This window comes from Eptesicus fuscus, chromosome 15 (assembly GCF_027574615.1).
Source record: "Eptesicus fuscus isolate TK198812 chromosome 15, DD_ASM_mEF_20220401, whole genome shotgun sequence".
NCBI classification, from domain to species: Eukaryota; Metazoa; Chordata; class Mammalia; order Chiroptera; family Vespertilionidae; genus Eptesicus; species Eptesicus fuscus.
Window position 1 is genome coordinate 79047051 of NC_072487.1, and position 16209 is coordinate 79063259.

At 66.9% G+C, this 16209-nt stretch overlaps 1 protein-coding gene across 1 annotated transcript; it reads right to left on the reverse strand.

Annotated features, from left to right (window-relative positions):
• Positions 1-1517: 1517 nt before the first annotated feature.
• Positions 1518-16151, reverse strand: TRAF2 (TNF receptor associated factor 2). Its single transcript, XM_054726780.1, has 11 exons — positions 16083-16151; positions 12582-12798; positions 11957-12035; positions 11658-11756; positions 7700-7861; positions 7341-7412; positions 5353-5427; positions 3762-4064; positions 3241-3418; positions 2679-2827; positions 1518-2194 (listed from the first exon to the last, which is right to left on the reverse strand). The coding sequence occupies exons 2-11, from the start codon at positions 12767-12769 to the stop codon at positions 1976-1978; spliced, it is 1524 nt and encodes a 507-aa protein (XP_054582755.1). The 5' UTR covers positions 12770-12798; positions 16083-16151; the 3' UTR covers positions 1518-1975.
• Between the last annotated feature and the right edge of the window lie 58 nt (positions 16152-16209).

A 16209-nucleotide genomic window follows, 5' to 3' on the forward strand; every position in this document is an offset into this window, starting at 1 on the left:
AGGGCGGGAACACAATGGGGTCAGTCCAGGTGCCTCAGTCCACGGCTGCACCACCAAGCAGCGCAGGCCAGGCTTCCCCCCTCCCCTCAGTCCTGGCGGCCGAGGCTGAGGCGGGTGCCGGCAGGCGGGGGGCCCTCCAGGTGCTCACAGATGAGTGGCCTCGGGGGGCCCCTCTCAGAAGGGCACTGATCCCATCACGGGGCCCCACCTTCATGTCCTAGGCACCTCCCAGCACCTGCACCCCGGGGGTCAGAGCCTCAGGGTGGGACTGTGTGTGGGCGAGGGACATACACACAGACCCCAGCAGTGGCTCTGGAACACGGTTTCAGTTTATGAATTTAAACTTGCGTGTGGCCTGGTAGCCGCACCTGTGAGGATGGGACCGTTACCAGGGCAAGCTGTGCCGGTGTGCAGAGCAGCTCCGTCCCGCGCCAGCCCTGGGCCTGTGCAGAGCTCAGACGCGCTGTGCCCGGAGCCGCAGGGACAGACCCTGGGCTCACGGCCTCCTGGCCTCCAGGCCGCTGCTGGGTGACAGCTGCCAGCCTCGGGACACGGGGCCATTCCCCCGTAGGTCACAGGCCGTGGCTGTGGGTCTGGGACCTCCTGCTGCCTGTTCCCCCTGACCTCCCTTGACCCTTTCTCCTCACTGATGGTTCTGAGCCGCCCACTGGGTGGACAGCCTCTGCCCGTGGATCCGCCTGTCCCGGCGAATAGAGGGACAGATAGATTCACCTGTCCTGTCATCATAGAGGCAGCACCTACAGCGGCCGGGCTGGCGCTCGAGCACAGAGTTCCGGGGTTCCATGGCAGGACACCCTCCCACGTGCACCGGGAAACGCGCATAAACCAGGTACAGATGCCAACGTCACGGACAACCCCAACCACCTCGAGGACGTTTCGGCCCTGGGGCGGCTCAGCAGCACCCCCAGGGGAAGACCTTCCAGTGACCGAGTCCAAGTGCCACTCGGCACCGCCACGTGTGGGTCGGAGGTGGACATGCGTGCTCACTGCGTCATTGTGCTTCTCTGTCCTTTAACTTCTCACGAGACAAGTGACAGTGTCAAGGGCAGTCAGAGTCGGGGATCCCTCTGCAGACGCAGGCAGCCCACCAGCCTGACTCACGGGCCCGGAGAACAGGCTGAGGCCTCCTGGGGTCAGTCCACCAGAGAAGTTCTGGATGGGGGGTGGGGGAATGGGGGTGGGGGAGGGGGCCCAATGCTGCCGTCAGGTCCCCAGACACCAACGAAGCCACTGGCTGCTCCCAGCAGGGACCCTGCACGCCCCACGGGGTGAGGTCGGTCCAGAACGGGAGAAGGTGTGGTCCTGCTCTCAAGGCAGACCCTGGGAAGGTCTGAGGGAGGAGCCAGCCAGCAAAGAACATTCCGGAAGAAAGAACCGCTGTCTTCCCAAGCCCACAGGCGTGAGCTGAGCGTCAGGGAACCACAGAGCCGCTCAGGGTGGAGACGGGCTGGGGGGCCAGAAGGGAGCCCCTGCAAGGCGGGAGCCAGTGGACACCACAGGTTTAACCATTTAATGACAACTTCCCCGGCCTCACGGGCCAGCCACACGTCTCAGGGAGACGGACCGAGGCCGGCACATGCCACAGGCAGCGGTGGGATGCTCTCAGGACGAGCCGCCGCCCCACCCGCCAGCCTGCCAGGCTGGCACAGCAGTCCCCGCAGAGCCATGCCAGGCCCCACTGTCCTTGTCTCCAGGGCCCCAGGGTGGGACAGGCACTGGGCCCCTCACGGGCGACTCCCCACGTGGCCCGCCTGCCCTCTGCCGCCTCGCCCAGAGCTCCTGCCGCCTGGCCCCAAGCACCCACAGCAGGACCTGGGGCTGAGGGCCCCCCGGAGGTGCTCTCCTGGGGGTAGATGTGAGCGCGGCCTGCCCACTGCCGTGAGGCTCAGGCCCAGCACGGTCGCTGTCACCAAGCACAGGCCAGGTGCCCTGGCCCTGACCCCAGTGGGAGGTGCTAGAGCCCCGTCAGGTCCACGATGGCCTTGATGAAGATGGCGTCGTCGCGCACGTAGGAGTTCTTGGCCTCCATCTTGGAGACAGGGCAGAAGAGGGGGCAGCCGCTCGCAATGTTCATGTCACTGACCGGCCTCTGGAAAGAGGACGAGGTCACGTCGGGTCTGAAGGCGTCGATCACGTGCTCCCGGTTGTTCTGGTCGAGCAGCATGAGGGTCACCTAGGAGGAGAGTCCGAGGGACAGCGTGAGCCCGCCTCCCCGCCGTCAGCCCCTCAGGGGACTGTGCCCATTCTGACATTTTCTGTCCTCGGACCCCTGGGCCCCACGACTGAGCCGAGCGCCACGGACCCGCACGCACTCCTGGGTTTGCTCAGTGCGCCCAGCACATCTGCACACCCAGCCACGCCGAGGACCAGCCCCTTCCCGAGGCCCCGCGCACTCTGCTCCGCCCCCAGCCCAGTTCTGTGCTGGCCTTGCCCCCAAGCCTCCGTCCCCGTCTCAGGGGCACTCCCGCCCCAGGAAGGCCCTCCCTTGGACATGGGCTCTCCCGGGCGGGTGGGCGGCATCTCCCTGTGGAAGCCGGTGCTACCAGACGCTCGGCGACAGCGCCACATGCACGCCCGAGGCCAGGAGCCCGGGCGCCAGTCCCGGCTCCCTCGCCCCGCAGGCTCCGGCCCACAGCAGCGCAGGGCAGCTCGCGCACCTTTTGGTTGAAGGGCCAGCGCAGGAGGGCGTCATTGGGGCCCTTCATCACCACAAAGAAGAGAGACAGGTGTGTGCCACGCCCCGTGCCGTCCCCGTTCAGGTACACGCGCAGGCACATCTTATAGCCGTACCTGCTGGTGTAGAAGGCTGCAGGGTTGGGGGGTGAGTAGGGGTGAGGTAGGGGCAAGGCCCACCCGCCGCCTCCCTGGGGACAGACATCACCGCCCCGCACACTGCGCTCCAGGAGACCCACACGGCGGTGGAAGGGGCAGGAGAGCAGCCAGCAGCGGGGTGTGGGGTGCACACAGGAGCAGGCCTGGCCGGGGAGTCCCGCCTGGTGCAGCTGCCACTCCTGGTGGCCACGCTGAGATGCAAGGAGCCAGGCGTGGGGACGGGGCTCCCACCACGGGGGACTTGTCACTGACGCCTGCTCTCAGGGAGGCACAGCGGCTCCTGGCCTCGGCGGGACGGGACAGACTCAAGGGGGGCGGGGTTGAGGGGGAGGACGGGGGACACGGGGACACAGCAGCAGCAGCCGGAGCACAAGTTCCAGACGGCACCTGGCGAGAAGATGGCAGGGGTGCGGCCGGCCACAGCCTCCTGGCGCTTCCTGGCGAAGTCGGAGATCTTCCAGACGAACACGCCGTCGAAGGTGGATGCCTCCATCTCCTGCACCTTCTGCTCCAGGTCGGCCATTGCCAGGTCCTTCAGGCCGATGCTCCTCTCCAGCTGCTGCACCTGGGGGCACGGGGAGCCCAGAGGACGTGGGACGGTGGGCCTGTCCCCGCTCCCTGAGGACCCGCTTCCACCTCCCAGAAAGGTGTGAGGTCAGCCACGCCCACCTGTCCCAGCTCCCATGCTCCGGAGGCTGCCCTGGGCCAGCCTCTCAGTTCGGCTCCGTCCCCACGAGCCCCCTGGCGCCCGGCCCGAAGTGGGAGGCTGTCCTGACAGAGTGGAGGCACCCGTCCACGGCCCCTCTGCCCCGAGTCGGTCAGCAGCGAACAGGCCGAGGCTGAGCTGGAGATGGAGGTGCCATCCCCACATCCTGGCTCTGCGAGCAGCCCTGGCCCCGGGCACACACCTTGTTGCTCAGGGCTTTAATCCTGTCCTGGTCCAGCCGGTGCTGCCGGCCACAGGCCTCGGCGGTCATGGCCACCCGCTCCACCTCCCGGTTCAGCACGCAGACGATGTTCTCGAAGGTGGCCGTCTTCTTCTCCAGGGCCTCGCACCTCTGCAGCAGCGCCACCGCCTGGGGCACCTCCCAGCTGCCCGCCTCGCCGGGGCCCAGGGCCGGGCGCTTGGCCTCCAGCAGCACGTGCAGCAGCATGGTCAGGTGCTCGCGGAGCCGCTGCAGCTCGTGCTCCTGCTGCTTCTCGCTCTCCACCTGCGGAGACAGAGCCCAGGGGGCTGGCCCGCCGCACCGCTCTGCCCTGACCGCCCCCTGCACGGCCCGCAGAGCGCACAGGCCCTGGCAGCGAGGCAACGACAGGTCAGTGACCGTTCCCGCCGTCTGCCTGTCGGGTTTCACGTATCCCTGTCGGAAGCCAGTCGCTGGCTTATACTGAAAGTGACAGGGAAGGGCCCTCCACTGCCAGAGCCGCCCGTCACCAAGCTGTTCCGTCCAGAGCACGGATCTCACTCTGCAGTCAGCTCCCGTCCAACCTCCAGACCCGCTCCAGCATGACCGACCCCTCCACGCATCTCCAGTGGAAACAAGGAACTGCAGGCGAGGCCCCACCCCAGGGAGCAGCTGAGGCGCTCAGACAGGTGCCCCAGGGACGGCTGGACAGGACAATAAAGAGCCCTGTCGCTGTGCCCGGGCCAAGGTCTTGGCGCAGACCCATGAGGTCAGCGCCACGCGCAACCTGATCAGGAACCAGACCCAGGCTGTGTCCTCTGACCGCTGAGGGCCCAGGCCCGGCAGGCCCCGTGCCAGGGAACCAGGTCTGAACGGCACGACCAGCACCAAGGTGCACGGACAACAGGCGGGCAGACGGACGGAGGGGACAGAGGCGGCGCTATTCGTGTGCCGTCCTCGGAAAAACACCTAAGAAATGCTGCCAGGCACCTACCACTGAGGAGCGGGCGCCAGGCCTGCCCGTCTTCATGGGCCCAGGCCCTCAGTTAGAGGGGGGGCGGGCAGTCAGGGAACGGAGGGCGAGGGGCCCTGTGAGCTGCAGAGACCGGCAGTGTGCTGTGTGCAGGGAAGAGGCGGGCGGGGCCCTGGGGTGGGAGGAGGTCAGTGTTGGAGGTGGCCGGGCGAGGTCACACAGGGAGAGCCATGCAGGCCGCAGAGGTGAGCCGGGGAGGCAGGTGGGGTCCGGGAAGAATGGAGGGTCTTCACGCTCACTGGACGTGACCAGGGAGAGGAGAGAGTCCAGAGTGACCGCTGGCTGTCGGCCGGCGTGGCTGGGCGAACCAAGGTGCTCATTTTGGACAAGGTGCAGGGCTGGAGTGTGGCCGAGGCCTGAGATGCCACTGGGTGTCGGGAGGCACAAGGCGGGGTGGCCAGGGCGGGGGCCACAGGAGGTGGAGATCAGCAGGCAGCCTGGGGCTTGAGCCCGGGCACCTGAGGGCCAGGCAGGGGGCAGGTGGAAGCGAACAGAGGCCCAGGGGGTCAGGAAGGGCGCACCGTGCGTGGGGGACGGAGACTCGAGGAGGGCCTGGCTCACCATCTCCGGGCAGCCGACGTCGTGGAACCGGCAGGGCACCGGGCACTTGCCGCACGTCCTGAGGTGGTCCTGGAACTACAAGGACGTGACATCAGACGCTGCGCTTCGCGGCCGGGGCAGCGTGCACTCCGTCTCTGGCCCACCCCACCCACCTCTTCCCTCTTGTCTGACCAAAACCCCACAGCCCACTTCCAAAGCCGAGATGTACAGACACGCACACCCACACAGGCGCATGCCCACAGACACGCACACCCACACACACACAGGCGCATGCCCACAGACACGCACACCCACACACACACAGGCGCACACCCACACACACGCACACCCACAGACACGCACACCCACACACACACAGGCGCACACCCACAGACACGCACACCCACACACGCACACACACCCACACAGGCGCACACCCACACAGGCGCACACTCACACACACACGCCTACAGACACACACACAGGCGCACACCCACCGACACGCACACCCACACACGCACACACCCAGGCGCACACCTACACACACACACACAGACGCACACACACACACGCGCACACACACACCCACACACGCACACGCGCGCACACACACACACGCACACACCCACGTACACACCAACACGCACACCCCCACACACAGGCGCACGCGCGCGCACACACACACACGCCCAAGGTGGCCATAACCGAGGCGGGTGCAGCCTGGGCCAGCTCCTCAGGACGCTGTGGGGACCCGCTCCGGCGCCGCAGCCTGTGGGACGCAGGTGTCCGAGGCCGGGAAGGGGGCACCAGGCCCCGCAGTGTGGGGCTGGCGCAGGGCAGCACCGAGGCCCTCGGAGCGGACACAGAGCTCCGAGAGGCTGGCTGCATGGACGCACAGCACCCGGACTCAGAGAGGACAGACAGACTGACGTTCCCATACGGAGCAGCCGCAGGACACCTAAGAGTGGCCCCTCCAGCGCCATCCACCAGGGACCTGGGATGAGAAAACCGGACTTCGGAGCGGAAACATCCCGACGCTGAATCACAATCAGCAACAGCAGGAGAAACCTTCACAGAGGCCCCCCCGCCCCCATCAAAACCACCACCAAGCGAAGTGGAAGGAAAGACACCACTCCGCCCCAACACACACGCTCCCAAACGGAGACGGACCAACCCCGGGAAGTGGAGGAGCCACGGAACCTTGGTCAAACGTAAGAGAGACAAACCCAATGGACCTGAAGCGAGTGCTCAGCAGGCGCACGTGGGAGAAATGCAAACCCAAACGCCCCAGGACCGGTTCTGACCCGTCACCAGGGCACAGCCAAGTCTGCCCGACCCTCAGTGGCAGGTGCAGGCCTCCGACCACTGGCCCGCCGGGCGGGGATCTGAGTGGACAAAGCAGGGGTTCCCTCTGACTTCTCTCAGCCCTTCTCCTGGTCTCTTTGGAGCCACGTGATCATTTCCCAGAACAGCTACAGGACCGTCTGTGCGGCAGAGCGGTCTTAAACCGCACACGCAGAAGCACACCAATGAACAGAGTGGCACGCTGCCCCGCAGCCTGTCCGCCCAGACCGCCGACCTCCTCCAGAGCAGCGGGCCTGGGTGCCGCCCTCAGGACGCCCAGCGACGACAGCCTGTGCCCCATCGTAGGACAACGGCTTTCTGCAGCAGGAAGAGCTACAGACGTGGGAGGGAACAGCCTGACCGTGACCAGCACGGACCCCTGTGAGTTCTCTCTTAAAGCCCTGAGCCTGAGCCGTGGGACGGAGGGGCAGGGATGGGGGCGGCCGCCCTGCCCCCTTGAGCCTCAGGAACGGCTGCGCAGCCTGATGTCCATCCCTGAGAGTTTAAAGGAGAGCGGCCACAGGCGATCAGACGCTCGTCCACAGGGGACCGCCATAGGCCATCGCTGCTCCCTGGGCACCAGGTCCCCGGAGCTCGCAGCGCAGGCCCCTCGTGGCGAAGCTCACACCATCTTGCCTGTCTCACAGGCGCCAGGTCCAACTTACTTTCTCGCGCGGGGTCTTCTGGCCGCAGCCCTCGCACGTCACGGGGAACTTGGGGCAGACCTCATGGTGCGCCTGAGAGAGAAGGGGTCGGAGCGTTGGGGGGGCACTGAGCCATGTCGATGCCGGACCAGGCCTGGCGCCGTCACGCTGCGCGTGGTGTCCTGTCCTCAGCGCAGGGGCCCGCGGTTCCCCAAACCCGACCTGAGAGGTGGCACCGGCCACTGTGGGTCCTGCAGGCGCCGTGGGGGCCTCAGGTATTAGCACCTGCTCTCGTCGGCGGCTCTGCCTTCACACCCAGCAAGCTCCCCACGGAACCCCCCGCCCAGGCCCCACAGCGGGCACTGCGGGCCTCAACGCACCTTCACGTCGGCCCGGCAGCAGGCAGCCCGGCAGTGCTGGCAGCTGAGGCTCCTCTCTGGGCACTCCTGCTCCTCGTGGCGCTCCTTCTCGCCGAGGCGGACCAGGCCTTTGCATGCCGGGCACTCGGTCAGCAGGAATGGGCAGAGTCCTTCGTGGCAGCTCTGGTAACAGAGGGAGCAAAGCGTCCAGAGTGCATGTGGGGCCCTGGCAGCCATGCCGCACCGGGCCTGCTGGTGCCACCCCCGCTGCGGCTCCCGCTCCCGTCGACCCCACAGTGCCCGCCTGCAAGGGCCACTGCCCAGACGCCGAGAACTGAAATCATTCTGACACCTTTGCTCCGGGTCAGAGGTCAGGACCCACTCCCAGTGGTGGCACCCACCCCACCCCACGATGCCAAGAACGCCCCTCCCTGCCCCTGACCACAGGGCAGAGGCTCTGCTCCGAGAGATGTTCCGGGGCCCTGGGAGCCCTGGCCAGGGAGAGGGGCGCACGGGCCGCGACGGAGACGGGTGCAGAAAGGCAGGAGCAGAGGGAGACCCCGAGGGGGCAGCAGAGCCACGGCCGGCGACACAGGGACCAAGGCGGCTGGGTGCCAGGCGGCCAGGACAGAAGGCCAAAGAGTGACCAGAACCAACGGCTGTGAAAAGGGGCCCCGAGGGCAGAGCGAGAAGGCACTTGGGAGCCCAGCCCCTTCCCACCGCACACCGAGCCGGGAGCCCCACCTCCCAGAGCTGAGGTGCAGGGCAACAGGGCAGGAAGGCACCAAGTGTATCCTAGGGAGGCAGGTCCCAGCCTGGGGCTCTCTGGGTGACTGGTGAGGAGAGGCCTAGGGGAGACCCAGGAGGAGCCAGAGCACGGGAGAAGGACAGACAAGGAGGGGGTGGGGCTCAGACCTGGGGAGTCAGGAACTGAGGGGACCCACGTCAGCCCCACCTCGGGCCACTGCTCTGCTGCAAAGGAGCCAACAGGGAGACGGACACCGAGGTTCTGAGGGGCCTGGGAAGACCACTCGGACGGGGGTGGGTGGAGGGTGAGACAGGGCGGGGCCTGGACGTGGGCTGGGAGCCAAGTGGGTCTGCCAAGGACCCGGAGCCTCGCAGGCCACAGGGAGGACAGGACAGCTCAGGCCTCCTGCTAGCTCGGCCCCAGCAGAACCTCCTACTCCCCTGGGCACGGGCCCTCTGGTCTGTGGACCGCCTGCCCGTCCGCACTGGGGGCAGGGCCCCGCCTGGGCCCCACTCAGCACGAAGCGTCCCCGCAAAGACCTGGCACAGCAGCCACGGTCGGCACGCGGCTCCCTCAGAGGCACCTGTGCTCTCAGCAAGCTAACTCCTGGGCCCGGCGGCACGGCTCCGTGGTTGAGCGTCGACCCATGAACCAGGAGGCCACGGTTTAATTCCCAGGCAGGGCACAGTGGGAGGCGTGCAGGAGGCGGCCCATCAACGATTCTCTCTCATCATCGATGCTTCTATCTCTTTCCCTCTCCCTGCCTCTCCGAAACCAATAAAAACATTAAAAATGGGAAGAGAAACTCCTGGGGGACGTGGGCAGACAAAGCGCCCTGGAGAGGGCGGGCCCTGCACACGGGGACGAGGGCACCCAGGCCATCGTGGCTGCACTGCCCACCGCCCCCGGGTCCGTGTCCACATCAGGGACCCACCCACCACTGCACGGGCCAATAGGTTTCATCAGCTCCCACCCCGGAGACGTTCAGAGAAGCACACGCCAGAGAAAGCAACGTTGACTCAGCCAGGATCCCAACGGGACGTCCAGGCAGAGCAGAGGTGAGCCCGGCCCGCTCTCCTCCCCTCGGGCACGGCTCTTCCCAGCGTAGCCTCTCGGGGCCCCTCGCTCAGAGCCCTGGCCGGACAGGTCCGTGCAGGTCCGCGCACCAGAGCACCCAGCAGGCTGCACCAACCCCTCACTGAGCTCTTAGGACACGAGACGTCATCGCAGAGAACAGTCAAAGGCCACACAGGTTCCCAGCCTTTCCACCCTTCCATGAGGCACCGAGATCTCACAGCGCCACCCGTTCGGAGCAGCCCGAGGGCAGCCGTGCCGTCGTCAGCACCATGTCAAAGGCCACGGCCAGCAACTGTCCCAGAGAGCACTGCCTCCCACATGACCAGGCCCGGCGCGCAGGGACTTTCCGGAGCTGGGGGCAGCCAGGGACTTTCCAGCCGCACGCCTGCCGGCCGTGGCAGGAGCCCAGGACTGGCTGCGGTCCTGCCCTCCCAGAGGCCCAGGAAGCCATCGCCCACACCACGGGCCTGGAGGCGGCAGAAACCCCAGAGGAATCAGTGGGGGGGTTAGCCCACCTGTCCCCAGGGATCTCCGCCTCTAGAGGCAGCACGGCACCCCGAGTTCCTGCCCTCCCAGGAGACCCTGACCCCGAGGCCTGGATGCCCGGGCAGTGACAGCCGAGGGTCTTGCTTAGCAACATCACCCGTCTGTGCAGATGCACCAGTGGCCTCTGGGCAGCCACACCCTGTCCACAGGCAGACCTCTCTCTCCCAGAAGGCACAGGGTGCGGGGAGCCCAGAGCTGCTCCGCTCCCTGCCCCGGCACATCTCCTCCCCTGCACCCCAGAACTCCTCTGGCAGGACACAGCGGAGCCCGAAGACCATGCCAATGCCCACAGAGGACCACACCGCCGCACACGCCGGAAGCAGAAGGGAGAGCCCCCCAGGAGCCAGGCTCCCAAGCAGCCCTGCCGGCCGCCACCCCGCCCGCCCACACCGAGGGGGCTCAGTCCCTGCCTGCCTGTGGCCTGGTAGCCCTGGCTGGGGCTCACCTGACCCTGGAGACCTGGGTTCCACACAAATAGCCCAGCCTCGCCCACGGGGGCTGCCCTGGTGGCACCAAGGCCTGTCCACTCTCAGACCACAGCCCGCCCCGCCCCTGGCCCCACTGCACTCCTGAGCCGGCTCCTGCAGGGCCCCAGCCCCTGGTCCTCTAGGCTTTGCCTCTGTGTCTGCTCGTCTCGCTGAGCCCATGTGCTCCAGGTCCGCCCACCCTGCAGCCTGGGCCAGACGCCCTCCTTCTTACGGCTGAATAGTGCTCCGTGGTGTGGACACGCCACCTCAGCTGGTGGACACTTGGCCACCTGACCCTTGTGTACAAGTAACCCGCCGAGATGCCGCTGTAAAGGGCGTCCTTAAGAGAGGGGACCAGGCCCTGGCCGCAGCTCAGTGGTTAGAGTGTCAGCCTGAGGGTCGCAGGTTCGACTCCTGATCCAGGGCACAAGCCTGGGATGCAGGTTCATCCCTGGCCCCAGTCAGGGCTCGTGTGGGAGGCAACCAATCAATGTATTTCTCTCACATCAATGTTTCTCTCTCCCTCTCTTCCACCCTCTTTCTAAAAAAAAAATAAAAAAAAAAAAGGGAAAAATATCCTCAGGTGAGGATTAACAACAACAAAAACAGAGAGAGGGGACCAGGCTCCTGGACGACCTCGGCACCTCTCAGCCTCCACGCCCATCACACTGAACCCCACGTGCTGACACAGAGACACAAGGCACCTCACGGCAGAGACCGGCCTGGGGAGACGCACCCTGCACCCCATCACAGGCCAGGTGCCTCCCTGTGACCCAGGACAAACGTGCAGGCAACTTGGGCAATTCCCAACGTCAGCACAATCCAGAGTAAGAACGCGTTCGTCTGGAGACGCAACAGAGAAGTCCCACCAGCAAGAGCTGGTTTCCTGCACGAGCAGCACATGCCCCCCACCGACACCCCGTGGCAGGGGCTGCACCCAGTCCACTGACTAGGAAACTGAGGCCACGCCGCCGGGGCTCCAGGGAAGGGTCTAGGGCTCTGTGCGACTGGGTGCTAAGTGGGCACGTTAGAAGTGCCAGCTGCCTCTTTCACAGACGCCCGACAGATAAGCGCGTGGGCGTCACGCAGGCCCCACTGTGTGTGGGCAGGCTGCCTCGGGGCTGTGCGCAGGCCGGCCTACCTCGTACTCTTTGAGGGTCCCCTTCCAGGCGCAGCCGTCGTTGGAGCAGATGGCGGGCAGGCTCTCCACCTCCCTGCGGGCAGCATTGTCGGGGAAAGCCTGGGGAGACAGCGACCCCGCGTGAGCAGTCGGCAGCCGGCTCCACGGAAACCAGGCCCCCGCGTGCAGCCTGTCCAATCAGGAGCCGCGCAGCAGCGGGCACTTCCAGCGGCTGAGGTGCACCCGCCACTGGTGCCACTAAGGAACTGCAACGTGTTTTCTGTTCATTTGGGTGTTTCTAGCCTCAAGGCTTCACTCACCGAACTGCTCTCTAAAATGGAAATGCCTTCTTCGTAGATGCCCTCGTGCACACAGGCAGCGCAGTTCTGGGGCCCGGAGCTAGGGAGAGGGGGTGCTGCATGAGACCTGCTGCCAAGGACAGGCGGCGTCTGCCAGCCCACGCCGCTCAGCACGTCAGCACCGTCCCCAAGTCAGCGACAGCACACACCAGCGTGATGTTCAAACGTCAGAACGGTGAGAAGATCTGCTCCTGTGACGGTCACCCCCACGGTGAACGAGGCGCGCCCACCAGAGGCAGACACCGGAGCAGGTGTGGGCCACCAGCCGCCCCGTGCCACAGCGCCCTGCCTCGAGACCCCCGGCAGGCACGACACACCCACCGCCGGTCAGCGCTGCACCGGAGATGTCCGTGCGAGGATGCCAGCAGAACCACCAGCACGAACACACGCTCACTTCCACCCCACGCAGTGCGCCCTGGCTCGGCCCGGACTTGCAGGGGCTCCACTCCACCCTCCTCTGCAGTGAACCTGTGCCGTCAACGAGAGTTCACCTGGAGCACAGCCTGCCTGAGCCTCCCGGGCTGGCGCAGCCCTGCAGCCACCGCCCCTGCCCCCTCCGCCCGCCCCGCCCTGCCCGCCCGGCTACCTGAGGATGGTGCTCAGACAGAAGGAGCAGTAGCGGTGGCCACACTGTGCCTGGAAGGGCCTGCGCAGGACGTTCTTACAGGCCGAGCACAGGTACTTGTCCTCCAGCTTGGTCCCCAGGAGGGTCTTGGAGAAGCCGGGCTGCAGCACGTCTAGGGAGCCGGGAGGGGTCACGCTGGCTGCAGCCATGGGAGTCGCGCCCCCGAGAACGCCAAGCCCTGAGGAAGAACACAGGCATCGAGGCAGTCGAGAGGCGCCGACCCCGCAGTACTCCTCCGGGGAGTGCCGGCCTGGTGGGCAGGACTCTGACTGGTCAAACGGACTGGCTGCAGCATGACTCTGACGCTCGAGAAACCATCCAGTCCCATCTGCCGCCACAAACTCGGAAACCAGGCTCAGCAGGTGTGGCGACCTGCCCACGCCCCATGGTTGGCATCCACATGCCCACCCCGCAGCGCCTCGGCCAGTGGGCTGTCCGCCCCTTCCCGCCAACGCGAGTGCTCGGCGGTGCCCGGCCTCCTGAGGGTCCCACACGAACTCCGATGCCGCATGGCGGACGGCCTCTACAACAGGTCGTGCACCAGCCGGGCAGTGCCCAGAGGTGGCCACACCGTCCAGCGGCCTCTCCCATGCCCGCCTGGTGCTGCTGCTCTGCCCCTGCCAGTTGCCACCGCCCCTCTCACTCCAGCAGGTTTGGGCAGGGGCACCCCGGCACTCCGAGATCTGGAAGCCTCTCATGGAACTCTGTCCGACACGCACAACATCAAAAGCCAAAGAAACGGGACTGCCCCTTGGAAGGGGCAGGTGCCCAGCCGGCCCTGAGCGGGGAACACTGTCCCCCCAGAGGACGGCTGCCCTGCAGACGGAGAGCGCCCCTTCCGGCCACGGCCCCGGCGGGAGCCCAGGCGTTAAGAAACGACGCCCTTCCAGGAGAGGGACCTGCACAGAGCGGCCACGGCGTGTGCTGGGGCTGACCCCCCAGGAAACAGCGACAGGAGGGGTGTCGTTGGGCAAAACCACTTTGAGACTCCGAGTCTGGACCTGGCACTTGAGGCCTCACACCCGGCGAACCGGTGGCCCGGCACAGCCTGCATGACTCCGCAGCCACCGGAGGGGCCGTGCCGAGGCCACTCAGCACACGGACACACTGGTCTCTCGCTCACTGGCTCGCAGGCCCCGTGCTGTCTGCACACGGGCTGCCTGGGACCCTGGGCGATCACCGTCCACCCCACGACAGGCGACCCCGTCCTCTCCCGCCCTCGGGGCGCAGACACCGAGTGCTCGCAGGCGGCCCCCAGGAGGAACCTTTGGGCGGAGGATCTACACCTACAGGTACTGACGCGCTGGGAGCCCGGGCCGGGGCGCCAGAGGAAGGCCCGCTGCCCCATGGGGGTCCCATGTGACCTGCTCCCCGCCACCCCGCCGTGCACACGGGAACTAGGCCTCAGGGCACTCCTGCAGGACACACACCCTTCCCCAAAACACGCTCCCAACACGTGTGCGCTCTTCCCACCGCAGCCTCGGCCTCCGCGAAAGGGCACTGCTGCCAGAGACAGAGCAGTGTTCACGGAGGAACCTCAGTTCCACGGCTCAAGGTCAGGCCGTGCCCCCCGTGGAGACGGGCACTGGGGCAGCAGCTACTTTGGGGTGTTTGTTTGGTCTTCTTCCCGGTCCTGGCACAGAGCGCCCCGAGCCTCTGGGCTGCCTGTGTGAGGGGACAGGAGCATCTGTCCGTCACAGCCCTTCCACCAGCCACCCAGCTCCCCGCGGGGAGAGGGCTGCAGATGCACTGACTCCCCATGGCCAAGGAGGTGACCCATCATGCCTCATGATGGAGCCCCCATAGAAAGCCCACAGGACGGGGTTCAGAGAGCTTCCAGGTTGGGGAACATGTCTCCGTGCGGGGAGGGTGGCGCACTGGAGCTGACGGGGAGCCCCCCCCTCCCCTGCACGGCTCCGTGTGGCAGTCCCTCAGCCTCTCCCTGCAGGAGCTCTGGACGTGGCTGTGGGTGTCCGAGGCACTGGCAGGGCTGTCCCAGGCAAAGGACCGGCGGGCACAGAGCAGAGACCGGTCACAGCGAGTGCTTTTGGAGCTGCAGCCTCAGGGCTGAGCGGGGCTGAGGGGCTGGGGCTGGAGAGCGCTGCTCAGAGGCGTGAGAACGCTGTCTGCTACGAGGGAAAGGCTTTTTAAAGGTATGTGCACTGCACTGACGGGAGAGGGAGGGAGAGGGAGGGAGAGGGAGAGAGAAACATCAATCGCTGCCCCCTGCACGGCCTCCCCTGGGGAGCAAGTCTGCAGCCTGGACATGCACCCTGACCTCTTGGTGGAAGGTCGGGGCTCAACCACTGAGCCACACCAGCCAGGCTAGGAAAAGCCTTTAAGAAAAGCACTTCTTAGAACTGTGTTGGTTTGAAATTCAAGCAAGAGTAACTTCTGTGGCGTGTAAGTTATACTGCAATAAAGCTGTTTTCTTAAAAAAGAAAAACTTGGGCAACAACTCTGGGTTGGCTGGGACCTCCACCTCAAACCGTAATGGAGTCTGAGTCGCTGAGCACCGCCATTCTGCTGGGTGACAAGGGCCCCGGACCTCGCTGGGCGGAGCCAGGGCGGCCCACTCCGGGCTCTGCCAGCAGCTGTCCTGGGATCTCCCGGCAGCCAAGACGCCCCTACTCGGACCGGCCAGCTCCGGCCCACTCCAGCCCCGGTCCCGGGCAGCTGCCTCCACTCTGGATCCGCTGCTTCCAGGCCCTCACCACCCCCTGCGGCCTCATTCCTCAGGGGTCCCCCGTGCTCCCCGAGGTGAGGCCCAGAGAGAGACCGTCCAGCCTCGGGCGGGGGCGGGGCTGCAGGCTGACCTCAGGCCCCGACAGGCTCCGGGTTAGGGACCAAGACCGCTCCCAGGGTCAGCCCCCACGGAACAGGCTGGGGGCTGGGGGGCAGCGGAAGGAGTGAGGGGGCAGGCGGGTGAGCGCACAGCAGGGGAGGCGCGGGCGGGGGCCCCGGGGCCCACGGGGCAGGCTGGGGGGCAGCGCAGGCAGAAGGCGGCCCCGCAGGTGCGAGCGCTGAGCGCTGCCCCGGGGTCGGGAGCTCGTCCACACCCGACAGGTCGGAAGGCCCGTCTGCGGCGGGAGGCGGGGGCCCGGCGGGGCAGGTGAGCCCACCCGGGGTCGGGGAGGAAGGGGTGAGACGCCCACAGGCCGCAGCGACGCTGGGGAAGAGGGGGTGCCGTGACCCCGCGTGGTGGACCCCGAGCCGGGACCCTCGCACCGGGACCCCGCGTGGTGGACCCCGGGCCGTGGACCCCCGACCAGGCGCCCGCGGGCGTTCGCGAACTTTCCTGCGCCGGCCCCGCTCCGACTTTCAGTTTCCGGTTCCCCCGCCCCGAGAAATCCCCTCAGGCCCGCGGGGCGGCGGCGAACCTGCCTCCCGCGCTGCCTCCCGGCGCCGCGCGCCCCCGCCCAGACCGCGACCCCCGACGTCGATCCCCGCGGGTCGACTCACCAACGGTCGCCGCGCGCCCGGAACTGCGCGCTCGCCCTGCCGCCGCCGCCGCCGCCGCCGCCGCGGACCCGCCCCCACCTCCGACCCCTCCTGACGGACTGACAGAAGAGCCGATCAGAAACGCGCA

What these genes read in the sequence shown, in the direction of transcription:
- TRAF2 (XM_054726780.1), bottom strand. Translation starts at nt 12,769, where the DNA reads ATGGCTGCAGCCAGCGTGACCCCTCCCGGCTCCCTAGACGTGCTGCAG. An exon ending in TGTCTGAGCACCATCCTCAG is followed by an intron (nt 12,036 to 12,581) that starts GTAGCCGGGCGG and finishes CCCTCTCCCTAG; the next exon opens with CTCCGGGCCCCAGAACTGCG. An exon ending in GCTGCCGGGCCGACGTGAAG is followed by an intron (nt 7,413 to 7,699) that starts GTGCGTTGAGGC and finishes CTTCTCTCTCAG; the next exon opens with GCGCACCATGAGGTCTGCCC.